Genomic DNA, 17,226 nt, shown 5'->3' on the forward strand with positions numbered 1-17,226 from the left:
GTAAATATCCACAGTTTCCTAAATGGAAACTCAGGTGAACTGAATGTTGATGGAGGAGCAAGTATTTGTCACAGTAGGGGAAGGGCATCCTAGGCTGGGGCTGGTGAGCAACACTTGAGCAAAGGCCAAGGGGCGGGAAGAAGCACAGCATCCTACCTAACAGCTCAAGCCAGAGAGAAATGGATTGTTATAAATTCTCATGAAATTCTTTGGAAAAGAATAAAAATGTGTTCAAGAAAAGAGTCGACACAGAAAAGGCCCTTCTTTGCTTCAGAGGCAATCACAGTGCCACTATAGTGCTATCATTAGCATAATAGCTAACATTTATTATGTGCTTGCAAGATGATATGGTTTGGCTCTGTGTCCTCACCCAAATCTCATCTTGAAATATAACCCCCACGTGTTGAGAGAGGGGCCTGGTGGAAGATGACTGGATCATGGGGGCAGTTTCCTGATACTGAGTGAGTTCTCAGGAGAGCTAATAGTTTTAAAGAAAGTGAGAAGTGGTACTTACTCTCACTCTCTCCTGCCACCATGTAAGATGTGCCTGCCTCACTTCCCCTTGCCTTCTGCCATGACTGTAAGTTTCCTAAGGCCTCTCCAACTGTGCAAAACTGTAAGTCAATTAAACCACCTCCTTTCTTTTGAAATTACCCAGTCTCTGGTATTAACTTTATAGCAGTGTGAAAATGGACTAATGTATAAGGCACCAGGGTTCTATGTATTTTGAACAACTCTAATGGGCCCATTTTAAATTCAAGGTACTCTTTTGACTCAGGTTAAGTTTCAATAAATCAAGGCTGAGGAAGTTGCCCAGTGGTAGAGACAGGCAGGTAGAGCCGGCAGTCAGAGCTGTCCTCTTGGCCTAAGATAGAAACCTCCCAGTTCTACCACAAAGACCTCACCCTACTGTTTAGACAAGTAAGAAACCATGGTTTCAAATTACATGCCACTTTAAAAGTCAGAAAGCCAGAAAATCATGTTCTAACCTCAACATTCAAGAAGCTTTTCTTTAAAGAAAGAAGAAGAAAATAAAACGATGAGCTTTAGCTCCTCCAACAAATATAATCATATCAAATCTGCCAAATAATTACACCTTCAAACATTTGGGGATTTAATAGGAACAAAGCCCAGATAAAAGGCCTGGCACTAATGTATACCCAAGAGTATTAAGCAAGTTTACAATGGTATTATTTGATTAGGTATGTGAATTCAAATCATTTTGGCAGCCCTTAAAACTAATTGAATTGATCAAAAATAATTACTTTTTTTGAGCTCCGAAAATGTGTTTGGCAATATCCTAGGTACTTTAATGAATCATTTTATTTAATCATTATATAAATAACAACTTTATCAGGTTCTTAAGGTTACTGCCTTGTTTTATGGATAAGGAAATGAAGGATTGTTTGTTCATCCTAAGGATGATAATAAAATAAAGAGAGATTACCATTTATCTATTAAGGGAAGAGGTCCTGTTTTTCCATCTAGCAGCAAATACAGAACCCAGCAGAAAGTATATGCTTAAAAAAAAAAAAAAGCAAACCATATAAGTATTGGAAAGAAACAGAACAACTTAAAGTCACAGAGTAAGAGAAGCTTTTAGGTTTTAATACACCAAAGGTTTAGCCAGGATTCATGTAAACACTTCATAATTCCAGATAAGACAATATTTTTAGTCAATTAAATGGAAATGATGCATATAGGTTCAAAACTTCAGAACTAGAATTGGTAAGAACTAAAATCAGTTCCAGTTGGACACATTTCTCTGATTAAAATGGGAGGAAAAACAGTAGAGCGATACTATCTCAATGAATAATGGAAGTGAAACACGAGTGTCCACTGAAAAGTACATCTAGGAGAATGTGAGAAGAAATTCTGCATTTGGCTACTTCTCGAGATCTATTTGGGCCTATCAACTAGTGCAGGTTGAATCCCCTCCTACCTTCTCGTAAAATACTACATGTCCTAGATTCCTCATATACTTAGAATTTCTCACTCAGTTTTCCATTTTTCTGCAAACAGTATCCCAGGCTTCAGATCACTTGGTGGGACCTGATACAAGCCAAAACCACTCCCACCATTCAGGCCTGCTCCAACTCCTCATCTACTCCTGCCCCGCTCCCTCCCAGCCACCCACAGAGAAGGAAAGGAGAACTGAAAGTTCCATGACAGATCTGCCCGAAAGTTCGGTTCTGCTGGTAAGGAGCACCAAAGGTCCTAAATAAGGCATTTCCAATCTCAATGACTCCCAGCACCTCTAACAGTAATAAACACTGCAAGGCTTAAGTAAGTATATGTGCCAAGGTTGGAACATCTAGCAGAACCCTATTACAGGATGGGCATTTGTTATTCCATGGGTATTACTAGATAAATACTGTTCCTTTGAAAAATAAAAATAATATAAATTGTGATGTATAACCCACTTAGCATATATACTTCAATAGTAGTTCTGTCCCCCAAATCTACCGTAAAATGTATTCACAAGAAGCTCTCTACACTGACCAATTCTTGGATTTGTTGGTCTCAAATCTGGTTTCCTACCCAACAAATACTCACTTATTTGCAATATGATGACTGAGCTCTGTCCCCAGGGAGAGCTAGATGCTCCTGCTGCTGCCTGCTAAATTATTGTGCCTGATTCCCCTTTAAACTCTGAGCACCAGAGAACAGTGATTTTGTCCTTTTTTTCCCCACAGGTTATTGGGGTACAGGTGTATGTTCTTTAGTGGTGATCTGTGAGATTTTGGTGTCCCAGTCACCCTTTTTCTTTTTCTCCATTTGGTCCATTTAACCATCCTTGAAAATTTAGCACTTCCTCCAGAAAGCCTTTTCTGCCTCCCCCTTCCCCTTCTCAGTCTTCCCTAGGACTATTTGAAAGAAGAAACTCAAGGTTTCTCGAATTAAAGTCAGACCACTTGTCCCTAGAGATTCACTCCAACCCCTGAAGTCCAGTTAATTGACTCATTCACTGGACAGTTTTGGGGGTCTTACAGAGCACCAGACATTGTCCTGAGTGGCAGGAATGAGAAGATGAATAAGACACGGTCCCAGAACTCAAGGTATTGACGGCCAAACAGCAGAGACAGAAGCAAATAGTGAACACGGCAAATCTCCAAGTGCTCTAGAAGAGAACAACTAAAAGTGCTATGTGGGTGACAAGGAAAAAGCAACAAATTTAACTCCCGCCCTTCATAAGTTAGAGGGGTAAAGGCAAGAGCAAAGAGGCTGTCATGTGCAAATAAAAGACCAAACTGCCCCCTTTCCACGTTTGCTCTGTATGCAGTAACATAATATAATATTATGAGTTTCTCTAACACTGTGCTTCAGTTGGGTACAAATCCCAGCTCTGCTGTTTAGTAGCTGTGCGGTATTGGGTCAGATGCTCCACCTCTCTTTACTTCTCTTTTTTCGTGGGTGAGAAGAGCATCTAATAACTAACATATTACAAAGGGTTGTTCTTTAAATGTATAGGCTCCATCACAACATCTGAACTGTATAGATACCTCAATGAATATCTCTTTCCCCTCTCTTCTCAGGGTCTAAGTCTCCTGTCAGAATTAGTGCCCACTACATCTGCAAGAAAACCTATTATATACTTATATGTAAGCTGAAAATGTGCAATTTCATTACAACTGTGGCTAAAGACAGTACAGGAGTTAGAGAACTTTGCAGAATTAAGGAATGTGGCCAACATTTGAGCTTTTAACTCCAATTCTGCTGTTAACCTTGGCCTGTGTGTCGCGATACACCATGTGTTTAATCCTGCAACATTGTCTCACTCACAATATACCCTCCATGGAACAGTATCTCTAGCTTTTCTACATAGTTGAACCCTAAGAGCAATAAACAGCCTCCCTTGCCCACTGCTAGGAGCCTGTAAACAAGTAAGATAAGAAACAGCGCCCAAATATACAGTAATTTGCCAGCAGCTCACCTTGCAATCAACAATAACTGAATTGTACATTTAAAAATAATTAAAAGAGTATAACTGGAGTGTTTGTAACACAAAGAATAAATGCTTGAGGTAATGGATACCCTATTACTCTGTGATGTGATTATTACAAGTTGCATGCCTATGTCAAAATATCTCATGTACCCCATAAATTTACCCATTAAGTACCTAGAAAAAAATTTTAAAATCAAATAGAACAAAAGTAGTTGGCTTCAATTGCTTTGAATTAAGTTTCCTATCACGTGGAGGGTTTATTACAAATTTAGATGTGGGAAGGCCTACAAATAAACTTCACAAACCTACTTCCAGTAGTCATTTGGAATCTACTCAAATCATTCCAATTTGAGAAGTCGCTTGATACCCTGTTACTTAGTCCAGATGCCCATCCCCCACCACCACCATCTTATGCACAAACTTCTTCACCCCTTACATTCCTAGGTGCTATATTCAAATAGCAGGAGCCATGTGCAATGTGCCAACTTTTAGGACAAACAGACAAATTAGTAATGCTTAAAGGTTCTTTGAATCCTTGCCAGGATGTGGTTACCATGAGCTAGTAACAGCAGGGTGAACAGCCAGGAGGAAATCAAACACTGTGGCTCCAAGCAGAAGGCACCTACTCCTATGACAATGGGAAGTGACTGCAAAGGAGGGAGGAAGGATGGATGAAAGAGAAGGAAAGCAAGAAACGGCAAGCCAGACTGGATTCCCAAGAGGAAGAAACAGAGTGCTTCTTTGTCAACAATCTAAAACATAACTCTCTCTCTTTTTTTTTTTTTTTTTTTTTGAGATGGAGTCTTGCTTTGTCATCCAGGCCTGTGTACAGTGGAGTGATCTTGGCTCACTGCAACCTCCCCCTCCCAGGTTCAAGTGATTCTCTGCCTCAGCCTCCCGAGTAGCTGAGATTATAGGTATGCATCACCACGCCTGGCTAATTTTTGTATTTTTAGTAGAGATGGGGTTTTACCATTGTTGGTCAGGCTGGTCTCAAACTCTTGACCTCAGGTGATCCACCTGTCTCAGCCTCCCAAAGTGCTGGGATTATAGGCATGAGCCACTGTGCCCAGCCTAAAATATAATTCTCTTGATGGCAAAGTAAGATACAAGGTCCAGAATAACCCATAACTTCAGCCATAAGGAAGGGGCCTTAGAAGGGAACCGCTAGGCTTGAGTATTACAATTTATGACTCCCTGTGCAAGATATTTACCAATGCACAGACTTAACTGTCCCTGTGAGTCCTGCAAGGTCAGAAATTGTTGCTTACTCAACTTTGCAACCACAGTTGAAAGGAAACCAAACTATGAGAGATGCACATTAGACAAACACCCCCTCATTTAATCCCAAAATGACCTTATAAATAGGAGCTATTATTTTCCTTTCACAGAAGAAAAGTCTGGGGCTTGGCAATGTTAAATGACTTGCTAGGGGTAACAGAGCTTGAGCCATTGAGCCAGACCATGAAACAGGTAGATTTGACTCCCACTCTCAAATTTGTTCAAGATCAGTTGCCTCCTGTACTTCTCCTGCACACAGGAGGTAACCAATAAATATTACATTTAAGAGCAAACTCCTGTACCCAGAAGTCACGCTGACCTCCTATGGCTGATCAGACTGTCCAGGCCCCAGCAAGGGTAGCTTTACTAAAGCCAGTACCACAGAGGACCAGGCTTTGTTCCTCTATCCCTCCTGGTAGAGGCAAGCTGTGCCCTCTTCGGAATCACCCAGGTAAACTTAAAATCTCTGAAGTTCAAAGACATTCACTGTGTGTTCTGACATTTCTCAGGTGGTGCTTCAAAAGCCCTGGCTTCTAGAGGCACAGTGGGCATCATTCCCCACTGAAGTAGGACACCTTTCCTCATCCACTCCTGTCACATCCCTACACAGCAGCAAGCCAAAGGTGCCGAGGCTCTGAACTCAGGTTGGTTTTTCATCTTTTTCTTGTGTATGAGTAATGCCCAAGTTGATAGTCCTGTGAATCCACATGGATTCTGCCTCCTTGGGGTTCCACAGAATCAAAGAGCTTTATCCTAAATTGAGAGTCTGCTCTCCTTGCATCTTCTTGGATCTCTCCTCCTCAAAATGACTGACATCAGAGCCACCTCTCCTAGGTAGTGTGCCTGTGGCTCTGAGGAAGCCATGTGGCCAGGCCACACCTGTGATAGATTAAGAGCGGTTTGCTGCTGCTCCTGGAACCCAAACTTGAGTAACAACAGAACTGACGACCTTCAGGCAGCCGACACTCACGGCCCCCATACCATGTGCAAGACACCTTTCTAAACACTTAATATACATATTAATTCATCTAGTCTTCACAACAACCTTATGAGGCAGACACTATTAATGTGCCCATTTTACAAATAAAGACACTGAAGCTTAGGATGGCCAGCAACCCTCCCAAATACCCCAGAGGTTTCTATTAAAGAGAAGACTTAAATGCAGACTCCCTGGCTTCACAGCCTACTGCCTTCGCCACCTTACTGACCCATCAGTCCTGCTACCTGGCTTGTGGTAAAAGCGTGAACGTCTTCCAATGTGAGCCTGACACAGATTTCATGTTTGCGTATATCTGATTTTGTCTGCCAGAAACACTAGGTGAACATAGAAAACTGCACCAGGCTGACCTTAGTGGCCTAGGAGATATATACACGTGCGCGTGCACATGCAAACACACACACACTCTCTCTCTTCAAATATGTCCAAGCTACCTGAGTCATACCAGTTATGAGCCACGCCCATCTGGTATTGCAGCTTTCCCTCTGGTTTCAGCTGTTCCTCCTTCCAGCACTTCACAGTAACTCGCTGCCACCCTTCTGAAACTGTGTGCCCCAGAATTCATCTGTTGAAGCCCTACCTCCCAATATGATGTCTTGGGAGATGAGGCCTTTAATAAGGTAATTCAGGTTAAATTAGGTCATAAGGGTAGGACTCTATTCCAGTATGATTAGTGTCCTTATTCTTATAGAGGCAGAAACACCGGGGATGTACACACACAGTGGAAAGGCCAGGGAGAGGTCCCCGGAGAAACCAAACCTATGACACCTGGGACTTTCAGCCTCCAAAACTATGAGAAGACACATTTCTGTTAAGCCATCCAGTCTGTGGTATTTTGTTAAGACAGCCTAAGCTGACTAACACAGCAACACCCACTATAAGTTTGTCTATTTGTCTGAAATAGACAAACTTCAGGTCTATTTCAAGGTAAAGTGCCATATTTATTATAGTAGTTATGTATTTCTTAACCATTTAATGTATATAAAACCACTCCTGCTTTTATTAGGTTCCCTAGCTTATTTTCAATGTGTCACTGATCAAGTTTTCAAGTGTTGTGTCCCTAACCTATTCTTCTCACAAATCCTATGTTATTTTGTTTTGTTGTGCAATTTTGCATGGTATGGCCATTCTTAGGAACGCGTTTGTCACAAGACAGCATAAGTGACTGTACTATTGCCCACAGGTCAATTACTTACAGATCCTAGAGATGCAGCGTAAAACATAACCTTTCTACAGCCATCTTTAGGCACCCTGATGAGGCAGGTTCTATTAACATTTCAAGAAGGGCAGGTGCCAAGTACAGATAGAATGATTGTTAAGTATTGGTGTGGGCACATGTATAAGATACGACACTGTATAAACAGTAAATGATAAAGGATTTATTTCTAGATTTTAGGCTTTGAAGTCTTTCCCCTCACAATTCTGTATGAACATTATGTAGACTTTTATCAATCCTCTACAATCAAAATCAATTATAAGGATTTGCACGATTCTACTCTAAATTAGAAACAAATAACTTTTAAAATAGATTAAACAACAACAAAAAATATTATATAGGTTCAAAAAATAACAGACATGGTTACATAATAATATGAGGCCTTAATAAATTCAGTTATTCCTCTACATTCTGTCTTGTCACCAACCAATTCCATATTGGACAAAACTGTTGGAAACATATTATTTTTAAAAGCCTTGAGAAATTTAGGCCTTAAAGAAAAACTGACTAGTCAAATGTTGGCAGAGCACAGCAGTGGCTAATGTGCAGCCAGCCTGACCAAGGTATGCCCTGTCTTATATTTTCAGCAAAAATCTGTTTTCCTTAATTAGCCAGCACACATGCATTAGAGGCCTAGCCATATGCCATCAAGGAATGTGTGAGGCTTGCTCTAAATGGAAAAACCTGAGTTCACCAGCCACAGATGGTAGGTCTAGAATAGAAAAAGGGGGCAAGGTTTCAAAGATATTTTTGAGGCAAAAGAGCAGACTGTCCATAGTCCAGTTCATCAATCTTCAGAATTTCTGTAATGAAAGCAATGCTGCCTTAAGGATACTAATAGCTTTAAAGAGTGCCTGGCTAGGCTAAATGAAACTGCACATCATCAAGGGATCATATCCCAGGAATACTGGAGATAGGCATACCAATTACAGAACTATTCCAGTTTTTCTATTAAATGGCAAAACTCTGAGAGATGGATGACTGTGCCTAGCACTAGGAGACTACGTTCTCTTCCTTCAAACTCTGTATTGTTTAAGGAAATAGTATTATAACGCTAAAGCAGGTTCTGCAAACTATGGCTAGAAGGCCAAATCCACCCTGCCATCCGTTTTTGTCTGGCCCATGGATTAAGAATAGCTTTTATTTTTTGTAATGTATTTTTTAAAGAATAATACTTTATGACACATGAAAATGACATATTCAAATTTCAGTATCCATAAATATACTTTTACTGGAACACAGCCACACACATTTGCATCATCTCTGGCTGCTTTTATGCTGCAACAGAGTTGTGATTGCAACAAAGTCCATATGATCTAAAGTATTTATTTTTCTGGCCATTTGTAGGAAAAGTTTGCTGACCTCCATCCCAAAGCTAAAACTGACCTGAATACAACCCGCAGATATAAAACTGTTTAAGGTAATAATCTTGCACAACAAGACATTCACTGAGCAATAACTAGGACTATAACAATGTACTCTGGATGACAGAAGTTGCTCTCCAAACTAGGGACTGTTCTGTATTAATGGAAAATAACCACTACTATCATCATAATAGAGACAAAACAGCTCAACCCTGTACTTTTCAAGAACTGTTCTCCAACTTTATGACTGTTTCCCAGACTTAAAATCAACATCTACACACTGCTGACCATATATCCTAATACTGAAAAAAGAAATATGCTCTTTCTCTAGAAGATAACAGTTTCTTATTTCCCCCTTCATAAACTGCATTAATCATGAGAAGATTTTAGCAGTAAATTTTATAACTGATGCTCATCTCATGATCTGATAGAGAAAATAATCAAAATTGAATTTTCTCTCTGGCAAAACTTTGTCCATCACCAGAGTATGGAATATATGGAAATTGTTTACACAGGGTGTTTTTTGTTTGTTTGTTTGTTTTTGTTTTTGCAAATAGGTGGCTGTTATGAAAACATGTTAAATGTATTCCCCAAACTATTTCCTCAGACAAAAGACTGATCTGAAATAAAGGAATATAAGAGACTCAACTACTTATTTCCTACACAATCTCACTTCCTTTCCCCTGTCATCAATTATTAGGCTCCACTTTCTATGAAGGTCACAAGATAGCACTGATAATTTATAAACAGCTGTAAAAACTGCTATTTAGATTCAAAGTGACCAGGCTAGTAGCAAGAGGGGAATTGGCTAACCCATTCATTTTTCAATGATGAATTAGCTCGAGTTCAATGGAATCAAAGACTAAGAAAACTCACAGGGCTTCTTTGCAGAAATAAAGTTACAATTTCCAAAGGGTTCCAGATTTTGATGAGTCTGCTGCCACTATACAGAAGCATACAAAAATGACAGCATTGGGGGACAGTTTTAATCAGTATCAATTCTAAAATGGAATTCCTTTAAAAAAAGGGAATCTTGAGCCATCATCTTAGGCAACGAACTCCAACTTCAGCAGCATATGCAGTAAAAAAAATCACAGAGTACTAGTGTGAATATTCCTTGCCATAGATTTTCAGATTACATATGGGGGAGTCATCTTTCCAATCTTTGAGATTGTTTAAATAAAAGCCCTATATAGTATTTTCTCCCAGACCTATGCTATAAAATGTACTACATGATACTAAAAAATGATGAGCACAGGTAGGGCCCAAATAAAAGGAATGCCATTTATTCTGACATCTTATCTCTGTCTCTTCCTGTCACACCCAGCAAATACTTTTAATATATTATTTATTTTATATTATCCTGATGATAAAAACCGACCACTTGGATACAATTGTCAGAGAAGGATGATACAGTTTCACCAGCCCAAAGGCATAATCCCAATTGGCACCTGCTTGGGTTCAGAAGCAGTTGCTTCTATAAAATGTCTCACATGACATCTCATTTTTTTTTTTTTTTTTTTTTTTTTTTTGAGATGGAGTTTCACTCTTGTTACACAGGCTAGAGTGCAATGGCGTGATCTCGGCTCACCGCAACCTCTACCTCCTGGGTTCAGGCAATTCTCCTGCCTCAGCCTCCTGAGTAGCTGGGATTACAGGCACGTGCCACCATGCCCAGCTAATTTTTTGTATTTTCAGTAGAGACGGGGTTTCACCATGTTGACCAGGATGGTCTTGATCTCTTGACCTCGTGATCCACCTGCCTCGGCCTCCCAAAGTACTGGGATTACAGGCGTGGACATCTCATTTTTATAAATTCTTCACTCTCTCTTGAAATTCTCTATTTCAGTTTCCAATAAAAATTGAAATGCTTTTGGAAGAAATATTCGTCAAAACTGACATGACTGTGAATGACTGACACCAATCAAGAGACAAAAAAAATCACGTAATGTATTAGCATTTTACTCACTAAACAGCTTCTACTCAGTCCAACTGCATGTAATAAGTGTGCCAGAAATTGGACATGCCTGCAGATGCTTACAAGCACAGTTTGGCTTGTATATTGTGCTGGTCCACACTGCTGAAAGATGAAATACAATTCTCCTGCAGGGATTTTACATTTTGGAAAAAAAAAACTTATGTAATAGAAAAATTATAGATTTTGACCCTCAGGTGACAAGCTCCAAATCTGTATTCTCTTGCTAAGTTGATTTTTTTCTTTTTTTGTATTTCTGAGCAGCAGTTGTCTTTCTTCTTAACCAAGGATGTGTGTCATAGGCATTTGGGACATTTTTTTCCGTGATGTACAAGTTCAAACTCCACCTGAGTCATCATCCCGACACCCTGGGGTGTGGCCTGGGCACGTGTGTTTTGAAAAGATCAGTAGGTGATTGTGAAATGCAACCTTGGTTAAAAATAACTATGCTAGATCTTATTTTATAGGTAAATAACTATGACACACACATGTGCATACACAGACCACTGTAATTCTGCTTTACTCCTCACAGTGTTCTCTAAATGTTCTCCTTTGCCATCCCATTCTTTCCTCTGAATATTTGTGTTTAAAACTGTTATGGAGCTTTCCAGAGTCGAGTAATTCTCCTAGACAAATTTTATGCTAAGTCAGTATACAGTAGGCACTCATTTATAGGGGCAAAGTAGCAAATGAGGTCAGCTACTCTTTCCAAAACAATGTCATTTTAACACAGTCATAACAAATTATTTATTCGGCAGAGTCTGCTGGGGTAAAGACTGAGAGGAACGAAAGAACAAGATGTGACCCTGTTGGGTTCAAGCTACACAGAACTGAAACTGAAATAAACAGAAAGGCAAGTTAAGTGACCACATAAGGCAGCATGTGATTCAGGGTTAAACTCCCAGTACTCTAAGGATGCAGGGGAAGCTATGCTCATTCCAGTCCCAACAGTCAGGCCACACTTCAGAGAGGGCCTGGGATTTGAAGAATGGTGAAGTGATAAATGGGTAAGGCAGAGGAAGTTCCTTGCCTGGAACACCACACACAAGGCAGGAAGGAAAACAGCACGGACAGTGAAAACACAGCCCTCTAGAAGAAAGATGTGATTTAGGTGACTGATCTCAAACAAGCAAATGACAGACTGTAGTTATGAGGCTCAGGGACCTAATACTTATCCTACATTGTCTTTAAACCATCAAGGTTTTAAAGCATTAGAACATGGGGATAGTAGTATTTTAGAAAAATAATTTGGGATTGTTGGTAGCAAACAATATGTCTATGTGTATGCAAGATAAAAAATAAGGAGACATATGATAGTATATTGGGCTATCATGATGAATTTACAAAGAATTAATAGAACTCAGTGTCTGATTGACTTGAGTTTCCAGCCTATGACAAAAACAGAAGTGTAGAAAACAATAGGAAAAATGAAGTAAGGAGTAGAAGCAAATTAGAATTGCCAGTCGGAGCTGGCAGAACGATGCCTTAGAAGCAACATCTGCACTGTACACATGGCTTTGGAAGAAGCTGGTGAGAGGAAATGATTTTAACAATAGAATGGAAGGTAGAGTAAGAAAAACATGCAATTGAAAACTAAATCTGGAGCATCATTAACACGTTAAAGACCACAGAGCAAACACAAAATAAATGATGCAAACAAAACACACTGGAAAGGCAGGAGAATCTAGTGGCAGCTCAGAAACCAAAGACAAAGAGAGTTTCAAAACAAAACTTCATCAATACTATATCATACAACGGAGAGGTCAAAGGCCACTGATACAGACCCAGTTCTAATCCCAGCAATCCCCTGTGCACCCCAGCCCACAGTTGATCTTTTTCATCTTTATTACTGACTATCTATACCAATCTACAACACACATATCTGGTTATTTTCTAATATCTATCTTCCACCTACACATACTTGGATATTTTGTCTTATTTCCATGACACTATTACAAGTTTCTTGAGGGAAGAAATGATAATCATCTTTTAAGCACCACCTCCTCCCCATCATCGTGCCTCCACTAGCAATGATTGCCATACCACTAGCAATCCTTTAGAAGCATTTTTAATTGATTATAACTATGACTGTCTTATTTATTGCAGTATACACATAATGACCTGCTGAATTCATGGAGAAGACACAGAACTGGTCTAGTGTTAGTACTTGCTACATAAAGTATGATCTAAAGACCAACAGCACCAGCATCAAGTGGAAACTTGTTAAAAATGTGCCATCCCAGACTAAGTAAATCAGAGTCTGCATTTTAACAAGATTCCCAGGTGACTGATGATTATGCACACTGGTATTTGAGATAAATTGGTCTAAACTCAGCATAGTAGGGGCTGGCACCAAGTTACCAAAGGAGTTAGTCAGAGGAAGGAAAGATGGCGTGTGAGTTTCAGCATGTAGACATGTGCTGAGACCCAACTTCACCCTTGCTTACACTCATGGCTCAAAGACAGAGCCCAAGCCCTTTGAATATATGGCAGGGCCAAGCTGGGAAGCAATTCTGGCTTTTGACCAGGAGCCCAGATACATAAATCTTTCTCCTATAAACTGCCAGTAAGTTCATCTATTGAGAGGGCTTTGCTGATTGTATCTACCAGGTTGTTTTTCCAGACTTTATAAATATTGTAAACTCCTAAAGACCCTATTTATGTTCTCCGTATTTACCCAGCCCTAGGAATTTATGATATTTTTCTGCCTTGCATTCATTTCTCCTATAACATTAGGTTTCCCCCTAAGGATACAGTTACAGAAATACTTTTTTGACATAATTGAAAGCCAAAGCTGAAAATGCAACTTCAACCCCAAATAGAAAGGGCCTGCAACTAAGAGAGCTACGCTGAAAGCACTATTGTTTAAATGACCAAGTGTCAAAAAAAAAAGCTCCCTAAACAAGAAACTGAAGAACTATCAGAAGACATAGAAACAGCCACACCTAAAAGATAAAGACCACATGGGGTAATGACTCTCCAGGAGGATCTTCTTTTCATTTTGTGATGTTCTCAATGTTTCAATATATCTTTCTCTGGTTTTCCTAAAGGTAAGTGCATGAAGTATCAGTACTTCAAAATAATACTGTGCTGGAAGCTCTCTGCACATCTTTTAATATATTTAACAGTTTTACTGGTATATAATCTATACACCATATAAAGTTCACATTTCAGAGATGGAAGAGACTTCCATTCTACCCCCCCACCTTTAAACCATGCTTCACTAAACTCACCCAGAAATATGGTATAGCCATTTCTTAAAGCTCCAGGAATATAGAAGATGGTCATAATTCTCTGATAATATATCCTAATATCTCAGTTTTTATTAGTGCAAAGAACCTCTTAAGTTGCCTCTATTAAAATTCAAACTATCCACATCTATAAAAGTAAAGATTTTTAATGCTATATTTCAAAGATGGCTAATTGAAAAAACATTGTAGATCCTTTTATAATATGCTTACTTTGTAGAAATTCCATTAGGAAGTGAACTTTATTTAATGTATCCAAAGTGGAAATCACAAATTCTTACATACCACTGTCTCCGATGTTTTTCCTGAACTATTTTCCCACCAAATTGCAGCTTTTTATGGGCTGCTGGAGCCTCCACAGATCTGTTATTTTTCACCTCAGGATTGGCATGGGTATTAGGTCTTTTCTTTAAAAAAGAAAATCAGCAACTTACATGCTCTCACAGAACCTTGTCAGCGTGCTTGGCTTCTCCTGGTTGCGTCTTTGGCGAAACCAGCGCTGAATGCTTCGAACATCCCAGTCCAGTTGCTTGGAGAGGCCTTCCAATCTCTTTTCATCAGGATGCTATGAAACAAGGAACCAGAAAAATAATTTTCAATCCATTTTTATTTTCCCCCTTGTCTGTATCCAAGGGGGGGGTTCCCTATTGTTTACTATCAGCTACTGAGATTTCTGTATTTACTACTGAGGACTGAGGCCTTCCACTAGCAGCATGAACAAAAATAATCACTAGGACAAAAGAAGTTACTCATGGAACATTTAAAAACATGAATCTTGCTCTAATGCTTGCACTTCTCCTCATCAGCAATGTGCTTCCCGAAGGGCAACAAAGAATATCCAACCAGCTGGTCAGCCCCATCAGTCTTCAAAGGAAGGGAGTCCAGTGAAGGTAAATTTGCAAAGAGATATCATTCAAATATCTCACTTTCTCAGAAAAAAAGAAAATGCTATACTCAATGATCACATATCAGAATAATGTAGTACAGACAAAAAGCATGGAAAAAAATCCCAAAGTGCCTCACTTAAGCCTAAGGTGCCATTTCTACCAAACACGGTTTATCTTTCTTCCCCCTTCTCATACCCTGTGTCCCCCATTCTTCACACATTGCTCTTCTGTTCCTTTTCTTGGTCATCCCTTTTTAACCATATCCCACATAAGGTCTTTTACTAAGACTATGCATTACTTGAAAAAAGTAAACTTGGTAAAGTGGCAAGAGAGGGCCCTGAAAAGACAGGCATTTGTTCAATTCCTCACTCCATTGACCTCTCTGAGCCTCAGTTTCCTCATCTGTAAAAAAGGAAAGGTTGTTTACCAACCTAAATTATATTACAGTAAGAACCAAATGTGAAACTGTATGTAAAACTCAGCAATGTTAATTTTCCTCTTTCCTATCTGAAATGTTTGGTTGTGTCTCCACCCAAATCTCATCTTTAATTTCCACGTGTTTCAGGAGGGACCCAGGGGGAGGTCACTGAATCACGGGGGCAGGCCGTTCCTGTGCTGATCTTGTGATAGTGAATAAGTCTCACAAGATATGATGGTTTTAAAAAGGGGAATTTCCCTGCACAAGCTCTCTTTTCTTGTCTGCCACCATGTGGAACATGCCTTTCACCTTTTGCCATGATTGTGAGGTCTTCCCAGTCCAAGGATCTGTAAGTCCAATTAATCTCCTTCTTGTAAATTGTCCAGTCTCAGCAGTGTGATATGTCTTTATCAGCAGTGTGAAAATAAACTAACACACTATGTTCAATGTTAACATTAACAATAATTAACCCCTCTCTTCAATGTGCTAGAGAATGTCTAGCCAACAATCACATAAGGGTGTCCTACTACACAACAAAACTAAGCCACGTGAGCTCCATTCCTTTATTATATCTTTGCTTAATATTAACTATGTTTATTTAATCTTTGACTTGATATTAATGCTTTCATGTAATCAATCAGGAAAAATAATCAAAAAAGGGGCAAGGAGAAGGCACACCAACCAGCCTTGAAGTTATAAGGGTGAAATATATATATATATTCTATTCTATTATATAAATATAATACCTTTCTAAAAGCAGTTCAACCAGCTCAAGGGGTCAGTGCTATGGACTGAATGCTTGTGTCCCCCCAAAATTTGTATGTTGAAACCCACAACCCCATTGTGATGGTATTAGAAGGGGAGCCTTTGAGAGGTGATGAGATCACGAGGGTGGAGCTCTCAGATTAGATTAGAAGTTATTAGAAGAGACATGAGAGAGCTTGCCCATGCTTGCATGCTCTCTCTCTCAATCTCTGTTCCCTGTGGATACAAGAAAAGATGGTCATGTGCCAAACAGGACAAGGACCTTCACCAAGAACTCAACCACATTTACATGCTGATCTCAGCCTTCCAGTCTCCAGAACTGTGAGAAACAAATATTTGTTGTTTAGGCCACCCAGTTGATGGTAATCTGTTACAGCAGTCAGAACTGACTAGAAGAGACACACAGCAGCAAAACACAGTAAATGGCCTGAGGGTACAAAATGTGCTGATCTTGTGCCTATAAATGTTATTTGACAACTTTCAGTTGAGCATGTACTTTGAGGGGTTTTTTTTTTTAGTAGTAATGATGCCATCTACACTCACCTTTGATGTCTCTCTTAATCAAAAATATGAGAAAGAGAAAAATCATTGCCTAACAATATACCCTGGCTACACCATCATCTTAACAAAATTCATTTTTAATTTCAATTTATTTTCTAGGTGTATTAATAAAGAAAAAATTCATATGGGGCAAAAATTTAAGATTATCCAAAGTCTCACCTTCCAACTTTGTTCTGAGTCTTTCAATTCCTATTCTCCCCTTCTTATTAGATAACCACAGTTTTATTATTAAATCAGTTTCTTTCCAATATTTATGCAAATATTAACAAACTTTAATATATATTATTATATCTCCCCTTGCCACACAAATAGTTGCATATTACAGATATTTTTCTGGGCTTTGGGTTTTTCACCTTACAATATATACTGAAATATTTCCTACTCACTATATATAGAACACCCTCATTCTTTCGTAGAACTGTAGAAATATACCATAATTTACTTATCCATTCTGCTATTAATGGATGTTTAATGGCTTCTGAGCTTGTTCTATAAACAATGCTACAGTAAATAACCTTACCTGGGCCATTTTACACATGTTTCTCTCTGAGAGAAGTTCCTGGAAGTC

The 17,226-nt window shown here is 39.2% G+C and overlaps 1 protein-coding gene across 6 annotated transcripts in view; it reads right to left on the reverse strand.

Annotated features, from left to right (window-relative positions):
• Window positions 1–17,226, reverse strand: part of CERS6 (ceramide synthase 6) — a 341,952-nt gene that overhangs the window by 215,626 nt on the left and 109,100 nt on the right. For all 6 annotated transcript variants that reach the window (XM_078327454.1, XM_035304621.3, XM_002749301.8 and 3 more), the window contains exon 3: window positions 14,462–14,592. In XM_078327454.1, coding sequence (XP_078183580.1) covers window positions 14,462–14,592 — 131 coding nt within the window. The remainder of the gene's footprint in view (window positions 1–14,461; window positions 14,593–17,226) is intronic.

The sequence above is a fragment of the Callithrix jacchus genome, chromosome 6 (assembly GCF_049354715.1).
Source record: "Callithrix jacchus isolate 240 chromosome 6, calJac240_pri, whole genome shotgun sequence".
NCBI lineage: Eukaryota > Metazoa > Chordata > Mammalia > Primates > Cebidae > Callithrix > Callithrix jacchus.